We start from the raw sequence: 12,829 nt of genomic DNA, 5'->3' as shown, positions 1-12,829 counted from the left end.
AGTTGAATATGGGTATGATGAGATATACAGGTTGATGAAATTTTTATGTTTGTCACCTACAGTTTTTCTTTTTGTCATTTTAAATTATGTTTCATGATGTATTGATTTATATTCTTTACTTGTTAGCTTTTTACTGAGGCATGAGGCAAATAGGGAAAACAGGCCTTAGGTAACACAAAGATGCAGAAATTCCTATACATTTGAGGAGAGAAAATAGGGATTATTCAAAAAGACTATTCCAAATTGCCTTGCCCCAGGAGAGATGACATATTGTTTACAATATTGTTTACAGCTAACACTAAAATTTTCTTTTTGGAAGTGTTTTTTGATTCAATCATTGATAAAAGTTTGATAAATTCAAGTAATAATTTATGAAATATTTTAAAACAGAAGTAAAAAGTTGATATTATTTCATATCAAAATGCATACCAGTATGAATGAAAATGTTTTTTCCATTATATTAACCTCAATATCAGCTATAACGTTAAATAAAATAAACTGCAGGAGGCTCATATTATTATTTATTTATATATTTGTACCATGGTAGGTTATAGATTTTAGTGTTTTCTTATTTCATCTGAGAAATAAAATATGCTGCAGTATATTTCCTTCATCATGAACAAGCAAGAAGAGAAATAAATGTGAATTGACCTAGCTATTGCTAGGTCTTTTTAAATCAAAGACAAAAATGTTGTTAATTGTGCATGTGTATGTGTGTGCATGCAGGTACTTTTGTGTATCAGACAAAACAAATGCATTAATGATGATGATTCTGTTTGTTTGTTTTCTTTCTCCACTTCTTCCCCACGTATTTATTAGGGGTCTCACAAATGGATTAAGCATGGGGCCCTGAATTACCCACTGCATACAGCCACAGTATCATTCATGGTATACAAAACAGGTCATCAAAATATTTATTTCAAAACAAATGCTTTTTATAAAATTTCTAAGTCCACTCTAAATAAACTATGAACAAGCTATACGAATCAATGTTTATATTGAGTTACTTTTCATATTCTTTTGAGCTTCAGATAAAATGAAAATATGTAAATATTTATACAGAAAACAACTCACTACCTGTTTTATCAATTAATCAGAAAATTCTAATGATTTTGATATTTGGGCTTGATTGATTTTATTTTATTAAAAGATTAGCAGAAGCACAAGGTTTGTTTTACATGTTCTTTTGATTAATATTAAAATGTTTTCTATTGTTTTTAATTTGTCTTGTTTCCCTGATAGTGTTATGTAACATATCCAAATTTCCATTGTAGATATGCACAGCAAAATGTATTTATGAATTTCCACATTAGATTTTTGACAAGACAGAATTTTTGATATGTTATTTGTATGTTTCTACTCTTTTCTTCTAATAACTTTAAATATTAGTTTGTCATGATTCTGACTCTCTTGTAATTTTTAACTTGCACATGTGCTGCCTATAATATACAAAACCACAAAATGTTAAGGTAATTTGATTCTCTTTAACAAAAAAATGCTTCCTTAAAATTTTGATTTTGTATCAAAGACTCTTAAGTTTTTAAAATACATCATTTTTTTTTATATATGAAATTTATTGACAAATTGGTTTCCATACAACACCCAGTGCTCATCCCAAAAGGTGCCCTCCTCAATACCCATCACCCACCCTCTCCTCCCTCCCACCCCCCATCAACCCTCAGTTTGTTCTCAGTTTTTAACAGTCTCTTATGCTTTGGCTCTCTCCCACTCTAACCTCTTTTTTTTTTTTTTTCCCTTCCCCTCCCCCATGGGTTCCTGTTAAGTTTCTCAGGATCCACATAAGAGTGAAACCATATGGTATCTGTCTTTCTCTGTATGGCTTATTTCACTTAGCATCACACTCTCCAGTTCCATCCACGTTGCTACAAAAGGCCATATTTCATTTTTTCTCATTGCCACGTAGTATTCCATTGTGTATATAAACCACAATTTCTTTATCCATTCATCAGTTGATGGACATTTAGGCTCTTTCCATAATTTGGCTATTGTTGAGAGTGCTGCTATGAACAGTGGGGTACAAGTGGCCCTATGCATCAGTACTCCTGTATCCCTTGGATAAATTCTTAGCAGTGCTATTGCTGGGTCATAGGGTAGGTCTATTTTTAATTTTCTGAGGAACCTCCACACTGCTTTCCAGAGCGGCTGCACCAATTTGCATTCCCACCAACAGTGCAAGAGGGTTCCTGTTTCTCCACATCCTCTCCAGCATCTATAGTCTCCTGATTTGTTCATTTTGGCCACTCTGACTGGCGTGAAGTGATACCTGAGTAAAATACATCATTTTTAATACAAATGAAGTCTAGGAAATAGCTTGTTTGATTTTTTTCTAATTCTCAATGCAATTACATTATGTTATAGGCTAGGAATAAATTTATTGCCTATTTTCCACAGTAGAATATTAATTTCATGATTATTTTGTTCACCAGTGAATTTATAGTGCCTAAAATTGTGCCTGGATTAGAGTAAGTGCTGAATGTTGGTATTTTGGGGGTAAATAAATAAGTATAGTTGTATTGAGTTAAAAGATACGAGATGAATTAAGTGATGATCAAGAGATCTAATATACACCACAAATAGAATATTTATACACAGATATACAAATAGATATTGTATACAAACATATACATTACATAAGTTTAATAATGTAAATATTTTCAATTTTATATTTGCTATTGAATTGGTTGCTTTGTTACTTTAAGTCCATTTATTAAACCTCTACTTAGAATTTGTGGGATCTTTTTTGTCTTCTTATAACTATCCATAACTTATATTTTATAATTCCTATACATGTATCAAATAGATAAAATTAATCTATCACTCTTCAAAATTGCTGTTGCTATAGAAATTTAGCTTAGTATTTTAAATATGCTATCACAAAAATGGGTTTAAAAATAACACCATCAACAAAAAAAATGATCTACTTCGGAATTCTCTGACAAATGAAATAAACAAAACAAATCAACAAATAAAAATAATTGTTAATGTATGCAGGAAACGAATATCCAAGATGCCAAGGATTCTGATTTTGAAATTCAAAATTTTCAAAAAACTTTCCTAGCTAGTTTGCGATGTGTTCATTTTTAAAAAATCAATGAAAACATTAAGAATCCATTGTGCTATCTATAACCCAGAAAATCATTCAGAAACGGTTTAATTTGGTTACAAGATTCTTTATTTTGCAAACTATACATAAACAGTAAAAAAGAAAATGCATTGTACTTTAAATATTACATAAAATCAACATTAAAGTTTCTTTTTTAGTGTGTATAAATCAAATGGAAATAATTCACCAATTTTACCTTCGATGAATTGTATATTGGGAGAAAAGTTGACCCACTGCTTAAATTATGATACCAATGCATAAAATTCAATAGGTTTTTCCATTTGTATTATGGGCACAAAACCATAGGTCTGATATACTTAAAAGTGATGGTTTGCCAAAATGTCTACACAATTAATTAACATGCTAACTTAAATACAGCAATTAAAGTAATTTTTGTTACAGTTAAATCTTAAATGCTACTCTACACAATAATCATAAACAAGTCCACATGGCAATTATGTAACAATAGAAAAAAAGAAAGAAACATTTTCCATTTTCTTCATTCCAGCAGCAGTACCTTTACTGGTATTAATTTGTTAATTAGGTGTGCTTATATATTGCCTAATATCCTATATTGGTATGCATGCTAAAACCTTTCTATTTCTATTTTGCAAGGCACCATACAATACGGTCTCTAAGTTGCGACACTAGTAATAAAAATGGCATAATTCTAGGATTAAATGCAAAATTTTATCTGAATAAGAAATAAAATAAGAATTAAGACTTTTAAATTTGACATTGAGGCAAATGACAAACCTTTTGTGAAAATGTAGTTTAAATTAATCTTTCCTTTTGTCTTCCTACTTTAAATTCTGCACCCTAAATCGCTGGTCAGAAAGATAAAGAAATCGAGAAAGGTAAAGAAATCATGCTGTTTTAGAATATAAAAAAAGTCTACATGAGAATGCTATCCAACTTAAAATAAAAATTAGAAAGGACAACGAAGTTTTTAACTTTCAGAATCCATGGTTTTCCGTACTTGCCATTTTGTAAAATATCCTAGCATATCCAGAATAATTTCATCATTGAAAACATCACTATTAATGAAAACACAATGGAGGACTCTACACTTGTTACCGTTTTTCTTACCCGTCGGTATCCCCTCACTCAATGTAAATCTAGGAAGATGCTACCTTGGAATAGCAATTAAGGTCATGCTTAGTTTTATAAAATACTTGGGACCCAGGCCACTAATAAGTTATTGTAAATTTAACTTAGAATATCTCTCAGAAAAATAACATATACAACCTCAAGTCCTGGTTGTTGTTTTGCTTGTGGGAGATTGACATAGTTGGTTCTTATGAAAATTTGTTTATATCAGTAGCTCTTCCTAATGTTTTTTCCCCTCTGGCTAGACTCCATATGCATTTTCTTTTTCTCTAAGGCATATAAAAACTCAAGATAAATGATTCTTATTTAAACATAAAGTCCTATGACATTAGCTGCAATATTTGAAATAATTATACAAAATATATGTGAGTTTTAGAATCCTTTTGTTTTAGGGCAAGAAGATAATTCTCAATAGGTTATCACTTTGTAAATAATAGAAATGTAGAATTTATAGGTCTCAGCTCTCGTTAATCAGATGTACCCATCATGGTCATCACCATCATCATCGTCATCCCCTTCGTCTTCATCATCATCTTCAATTTCATCTTCATCATTCATAATATCGTCTTCATCATCTTCATCGTCAGTCCATTCATGGAAATCTCCACTTGCAAAATCTCCAGAGATCTCAAAATCAATAGCTTAGGGAAAAAAGTAAACATTATTATTAATGTCATTTGATTGAGTAATGGGATAATTTCCTGAGATACATAAAGTTCTGATGAAAATTAAGCAAATTAGTACAATTTTACTTTGACCTTTAACTTATTTAACAAAGGTAAGGAAAAATCCACGCTCTATCATTTGTTGAAATTTGTGTCCTAAAAAGCTGAATCAGTAAGGAGATCTGATATGCAAGGTTTCCAGTTCAGTAATATTGATCTCAGCCCAGTTTTTATAGAGGCTCATGTCAAACTTTGAATTTTACGAAGAATTTTAAATTTCTCCAATTAGTGTGGTAGGCAAAATAATTGCTCCTTTAAGGCCTTCACCTCCTAATCGCTAAAACCTGTGAATGTGACTTTAAATGGTAAAAAAAAGCGACTTTGCAGATCTGATTAAGTTAAGGACCTGGAGATGGGGAGATTATGCTGGATTATTCAGATAGGCTCAGATGATTGCCCGCATCCTTAAAATCAAAGAACCTTTCCATATTGAGTCGGAGGGAGTTGTGACTAGGGAGAATAGTAAGAGAGAGGCAACGTTGCTAGCTTTGAACTCGGAGGAAAGGGTCCATGAGCTAAAAAATATGAGCAGACTACAGAAGGTGAAAAAGGCAAGGAAACAGATTGTCCCCTAGATCCTCTAGAAGGTATGCAGCACTGATGACCCTCAGATGTTTAGTTCAAGAAGGCCAACGTTGGACTTTGGACACACAAAACTGTTAAGATAATACATTTGTGTAGTTTAAGCCACTAAATTTATGGAAATGTGTTGGGGCACCTGGGTGGCTCAGTTGGTTAAGCGTACTACTTCAGCTTAGGTCATGAGTTCATGGTCATGGGTGTGAGCCCTACATCGGGCTCCATGCTGACAACTTGGATCCTGGAGCCTGCATCAGATTCTGTGTCTTCCTCTGTCTCTGACCCTCCCCCGCTCATGCTCTGTCTCTCTTTGTCTCTCAAAATAAACAAATGTTAAAAAATAAATAAATTCATGGAAATTTGTTACAATGGCAACAGAAAACTAACATAAGTAGTCAGTACTTTAAAAAATATTTGGATTTATTCATTACTATTTATAGAGACCAAATTGTACATATATCTCATAATGTTTATTTTTCAACCCTATGTTAGTGTGCATTTGTTTTCTACCTTTTTAAATATTTTAGTCTTAAAATTTTGAGGTAGCTAATTAAAACAAATCTTACTAATGTAATCCATTGTTTATAAATTGATTTTATAATACAACACATTAAAATTCATATCTTATGTGAAGATAATGTTATTTATATCCTCCTACACAATGTCTCTTGTTAATAATTTCAAGATGCTAAGAAAACTCAGAAGTCATGTTCTCAAAACAGTTTCTTTGTTCACTCATTGAATTCATCCCCATATAATTTTTATTTTCATCACTGATAATTGGCATCACTGACAATTGGTGTAATTAATAATGCAGCCATTTTAAACTACATATTACAAAGATATGCTCTTTACATGTTAAAGGTATGTTAGGCATCTACTTAATACTACTTTATCTCACTTAATTCTAATAATGTTGGCTAGAAAACTAAAACCAAGCTATCAAAAATATTATGGGATAAATACATGCAGAAGAGGCACTTAAGCACTAGATGTCATTACCTTTATATAGTTTACCATTTATATTTTTTAAATGATCACGGTCTATCAGTTTAAAAATTGCATAAAGTAGCAGCATTATCAACAATAACCAAGTTACGGGAAGAGCTCAAATGTCCATTGACTGACAAATGGATAAAGAAGTGGCATATATGTGTATATGTATATGTATGTGCATATATATGTATGTGTATGTACATACAATGGAATATTACTCAGCTACCAAAAAGAATGAAATCTTGCCATTTGCAGTGTCGTGGATGGAACCAGAATGTATTATGCAAAGCAAAATAAACCCGTCAGAGAAGGACAAGTACCATATGATTTCACTCATATATGGCATTTAAGAATCAAAACAGAGGAACATAGGGGAGGGGAAAGAAAGATAAAATAAGATAAAAACAGAGAGGGAGGCAATCCATAAGAAACTCTTAGCTAGAGAGAACAAACAGGGTTGTTGGAGGGGAGGTGGATGAGAGAGATGGGCTAAATGGGTGATGGGCATTAAGGAGTGCAGTTGTTGGGAAGAATGTTATATGTAAGTGATGAATCACTAAATTCTACTCCTGAAACTAAAGTAATTTGAATTTAAATAAATCTGGAAAGAAAATAAATAAATACCACTTAAAAGAGACAACTAGACATTATCTAAAATACAAGATTGACCAAGTACTTTATTTTCATTTTTGGCCATGCATATTGAGATACAATCCATTAATTCCTAGTATATATGTGTGCATGAACATGGGAGTGTGCATGTTGTGTTTGTGTGTTTGTGTGTGTGTGTGTGTGTGTGTGTGTGTGTATAGCTAAATGAGTTTTGTAATGAAAACTCTTCATACAAACAAAAATACTCATTTGAAACTTTCATTCTAAAAAAAATTTATGAGGCAAAAAGATACCACATTTAAAAGTTTAAAATACATGTGCATGATGTGCAACTTAACTCTAATATTATTTTTAGATTTACACATAAAAAAGTCACCTTCATGAAAAGAATGAGAATATTAATTATATATATATAATTATATATATTAATTATAATTACCTTTAAAACATTTAAACTATATTTTTCCTACCCAAATATAAGGATATATGCTCTTATAGCTGCAATTTGTGGACCTTTCCTTCAAACACGTTAGCTTTTCTTTTGTGAATGAGCCCACATACTCCCTAGGTCAATTTCTCCAAAACCTTATGCAGACAAAAGGTTTCCATATGGGGACAAGGCACACACTGGAGTTAGCAAACTTGGAATAGAGTGGATGACAAGAATATGCTGTACTTGAGAGGAAAACAGGAGGTATTTAACATTTCTGTATATGAAGTAGTAAAAGGAACTCACCTTTTAATTCTTCTCCCTTCAAATACTTAAGTAATGCATTCTATTTATTATTTACACAAAGTTTTCATATGCTAGGAGTGACCCTTTTTGTCACCCCTCCCTCCCCAATATATTCTACATTTTTGCATAGAGTATGTCCTCCTTAAATGCTTGGGCAAATTAATGAGATTCTTAAGAACTCATCTTGTGCTTGAGAAATTATTAAATAAGTAATTCTTATTCTTACCACAATCTGCAACACCATTTGTTCTGGATCCCATTACTTCATTTCCATATCTGTCAACACACCAGCACTGTCCAACACTGCCATGGCACTGTGCTGGCTTGTAGTAACCATCTTCATCACAGAGGGGGATGTACTGTCCTGTGAAACACACACACACACACACACGCACAATTATAAATAAGTTGTGTTTCTATTTGATGGTCAGCACCTATGCATTAATTCACTCAAGATATACACACATGGAGTTCCTCCTCCAGGCTGTGAACTAGTGATATATGTAGAACAAAATAGGTAAGGTTACTGCTGTCATGGGGCAGGCTATTTACATAATGAACTACTTTATGTTTCTTTTGTTAAGCAAATTTATTATTACTCCTTCTCATTCTGCAAAGGGTACTCTGTTCTCACAGGTATAATACAGAATTAGAACCTGGGTAATGCCGTGTGTATTACATCATCCAGACCACTTAGAATGGCACACCAGACCCCCTACCATCATCACTGCCTACTTTCTATTTTCTTTCCTCCAAATTTTCCTTCATATATTCCAAGCTTTTTCCACATCAAACTGTTTTGCCCAAATTCACTACTGCTTCATCTCTGTATTTATCTGTTTCTCATCTGGAATCCCTCCCTCCTTCCTTCCCTCCCTCTTACATTTTAATACTTGACTTAAATGTGACCCCTAATATGCACCCCTCTCTTAAACTGGAAGATTTCTCATATGCTTCTTATAACATGGTGTGTGTGTGTGTGTGTGTGTGTGTGTGTGTGTGTGTGGTTTATTATTACGTGCTTTCACCACTATAATGTGATATCCTCTCTATTGGGAATTTTGCATTCTCTTTGTTTTGAGTATTATATTAACAACTCTTAATCAAGTGGGAAAGACAGACATTTATGTTCACATCTATAATATCTAACATAGTACCTGGCACATGGCTAATGATAAATGTTTAATTGATAACTTAGAAGTGAATTCACTTTCTTAAATGTTTATGCCAACACAACGAAGTAAGGCTTAGGAAATTAGAAAATTTTCTTGTCTTCCCTGACTATTCTATTCTCTCAGTGACAAGACACACTCTAGTTATCTAGTGAGAGAGAGAGAGAGAGAGAGAGAGAGAGAGAGAGAGAGAAGCAACTGCTGAATAAATCAATAGAACATGAAATTCTTTCAATTTACTTAGTCTTGTAACCATACTGGATCATAATATTACCTCTTTAAATAAAGTTTCAAAATTCTGATCAATAAATAGTTTAATTTTAAAATTGTAATTCACGTGAAAGATTTGGAGTATGAGACTATCAGTGAAGTAGACAGATTATTACCAATATAGAAAACTTGAAAACGCCGTCTGTAGATTTAAGACCAGCAAAAATTAGAGCACTTTTTTCACATTTTTACCTCCATCTTTTAAAAAGCTATCATAACTTGACATCTTTGGCATGAAAGTGTTATGATGTAGAGTTAGTGTAACCATTAATTTATCTTTAATGTCACTATGGAGCACTATCTCTATATAACAACTGATAACTTTTCAGGTAAGTACTGTTATACTTCCAAAAAAAAGAACTATTTAGGGCATTCATTCTCTAATAATGATTTCTATTTTCATTATGTAAAAAGAATAAAAGTTACTCCTTCAAAAGGTACTAAATATGTTTTCATTTTTTTTAAACTACGAATAATCAAATTCTGAATTTTGGTAAGTCTAAAATATTTTTCAGTTGAATTTCAATGGCTTTTCCCATTGTACATGGATAAACTTTGTTTTGTGGAAACAAAGAAACCTATGTATGACTGTATTATTTCATTTTTGAGCTGTGGTGTAGTATGCATTTTTTAACAGAGCCAAAAGAAACATAACACATTGTAGTCTTATCATTAGTAATTCTTTATATCTAAAAGTGCTTTATTACAAAAAAAAATAGCCTTTTCATTTTGAAGTATGGATTTTCAAGTAATTTATAAAAAACTCATTTAAACATGCAATATTATAATTACGAAGATAGCGTGACATAATAAATCAATGATATTCAAAAATATTAAAAATTGTGTTCTATTAAATACTCAAGAGCATTAATATACATGGAAAAGACAAAACAAAAAACATTGCATATGTGGTATTCTGCATTGGATCCTAAAACAGAAAAAGGACATCAGTGGAAAAACTGGTAAAATCCAAATAAAGTCTAAGTTTTAACTAATAGAATTATAGCAATGTTAATTTCTTAGAATTGACAAACAGACAATGGTTATTTGGTACATAATAAGATGGTAACTCTGGGGGAGGTCGAGTAAAGGCCATATGTAAACTATGTACTAATCTTTGTAAAATTTCTTTAAAATTATTCAAAAGAGTTTATTTTAAAATTTTATGTCTAGAAGTATAAACAAAATAATCACACATAATAGTTTAGTAATTTCTTGATAGTCAAGCACTCTGATGTTTCAAGACTTTCGGTGAATTTTGTTATCTATCTATCTATCATCTATCTAATACATATATTTACTTGCTAAAAGTAAGTTAGTAAAAAGTGGTGATGAAAAACACTAGAAAGTTTATTCAAGTTTCTTTGAGGTACTACAGCATGCTTTCACCCATCTCTCTCTCTCATATTACTTTATACATGTTAGATTATTATAGATACTAATACATATATATTATATATTACATATTACATATTATATATCATATATTAGATATTAGATTATTGTAGGCATATTAGATTATATATTAGAATATATATAGATCATATAAATATTACACATTATTATAGATAGATTAGAATATATAAATATATTAGATTATTTTATATGTATTAGATTATTATATGCATGTGTGCACCATTATTCTTGAATTGTTAGCCACAGAATTAGAATGAAAGTTTCTGCTGATCCTTTAACTTTAGCATTGTTTAAATCTCTTTTTTCACTTAATAACTTTCAAAATGAACATTATATTAGGGTAATAAAACAGACATAATATCTTTCAATAGGTAAGATAATAAAAGTAAGTTTAATGGCTTTCAAAAACTTCATAAATTTTGTTACTGAAATTTAGTGTCGTCTATCTTTGTTGGATTAATATTGATTTTATGTTGCTGTTTCCCTGGGGTTATTTATGTAAGCAATAAAGGCTTCAGAAGAATGATCTATTACTCACCTAGGAGCTTCTTTACCCCTTGCCGCTTCTGAATATTGCTGAGCTCCGTCTGGCAAGGTGGGTCTGCAATGACATTAAAAGTGTTACTTCAAGGATTATAGTTAAATAAAAAAAAGAATAATTTCTATGATATCAAACCTCATCTGGTCTTTACACGGCTTTAAAAGACACATATGATGTATTATTTCTTTTTTATGGAGTATGTACCTATAAGATGAATGTATGTGTATCTATATGCATACTTGGAGGCAGAAACAGAGGCAGGGGGGAAGAGACAGAGAGAGAAAGGCTTTCCTAATTATTGGTATTAGATTATCTTGATTTTTCGCAGACAGACCAAATTGTATAGAAAAACGCAGAGAATGATATGAAATACTTATATGATGGAAAATGGTTCTTATCGTTTACTTTTAAACGGTCAATCAACTCAGCAATATTGTTTGACTGGTGTCAAAACAATTAACTGATTATGTTTTCCCTTTATTTAAAACAGGCTGTAAGATATTGAGGAATAGCTTTGCATTAAAAAAGTAATCTCTAAAAAAAGTCAATGCTCTTTCAGCTTATATCAGACACACTATTATAAGTTTTGATACTGAAAAATGCTGACAGGCTTTGGTCTTTTTAGTTTTATCCAGATACTTCAAGTATATATGCAGTGTGGAAACAGGACATATTTTAAAATAATTTCTGATAAGCCATCTTTTAAAAATTAAGCAAATTTAGAAATAAAGAATCGCCTTTCTTTTCGAACTCAACCACTTAAAGGAGAACATTTTCAGATAAATATAAAATTCTAAATGGACACAATATAGCTTGGCTTATATTATTATTATATATTATGACATATATTTTATGTAATAAATATATTTTCTAATTTATGATATTCAAACAGTTCAACGTATTTTATGCTCATATTCTAAAAACCTTCTATAAAAAAAGGCATCTTCAATTATTGAAGCAGAAAGCCAATAGGAACTAGTACCTACTTTCCCATACTACAACATTTTAGGGAAAAGGCAGGGTATTGATCAATTCAAATAATGTAAAAATATTATATGAATTTGACAATATTCAGTTATTAAATTTTCATGTAGGTAACAAAGTGTAATGAGGAAATGAGACAAAGTGATTAATATATGTATATATTTAATTTTTTAATGTTTATTTATTATTTTTGAGAGAGAGAGAGAGAGAGCACAAGTGAGAGCAGAGGAGGGGCAGAGAGAGAGGGAGACACAGAATCCTAAGCAGGTTCCAGGCTCTGAGCTGTCAGCACAGAACTGTGAGATCATGACCTGAGCCAAAGTCAGACGCTTAATTGAATGAGCCACCAGGCACCCCAATATACATTTTATAGTTTAATATATATAAGCCAAACAAGTCTTTTTCCTTGGGAAATCTAATGTGAAGAAAAAGTAATTTTTTTCAAAGACAGAGAGAGAGACTATACAAGAAACAGACTCTTAACTATAGACAACAAACTGATGGTTACCAGAGGGTGGGGGCATGCTGGGGGAGGGAGAGGGTGATGAGAAAAATAGGTGAAGG

The 12,829-nt window shown here is 31.5% G+C and overlaps 1 protein-coding gene across 3 annotated transcripts in view; it reads right to left on the bottom strand.

Annotated features, from left to right (window-relative positions):
* Window positions 1–3,170: 3,170 nt before the first annotated feature.
* SPOCK3 (SPARC (osteonectin), cwcv and kazal like domains proteoglycan 3) overlaps window positions 3,171–12,829 on the bottom strand; it is a 488,708-nt gene continuing 479,049 nt past the window's right edge. For all 3 annotated transcript variants that reach the window (XM_023252691.2, XM_023252690.2, XM_023252692.2), the window contains 3 exons: window positions 11,279–11,341; window positions 8,109–8,246; window positions 3,171–4,875 (listed from right to left, as the gene is read on the bottom strand). In XM_023252691.2, the coding sequence (XP_023108459.1) occupies window positions 4,706–4,875; window positions 8,109–8,246; window positions 11,279–11,341 (371 nt within the window). In that variant the 3' untranslated portion in view covers window positions 3,171–4,705. The remainder of the gene's footprint in view (window positions 4,876–8,108; window positions 8,247–11,278; window positions 11,342–12,829) is intronic.

The sequence above is a fragment of the Felis catus genome, chromosome B1, assembly GCF_018350175.1.
Source record: "Felis catus isolate Fca126 chromosome B1, F.catus_Fca126_mat1.0, whole genome shotgun sequence".
Classification (NCBI taxonomy): domain Eukaryota; kingdom Metazoa; phylum Chordata; class Mammalia; order Carnivora; family Felidae; genus Felis; species Felis catus.
This window is presented reverse-complemented; position numbering and strand designations above follow the sequence as displayed.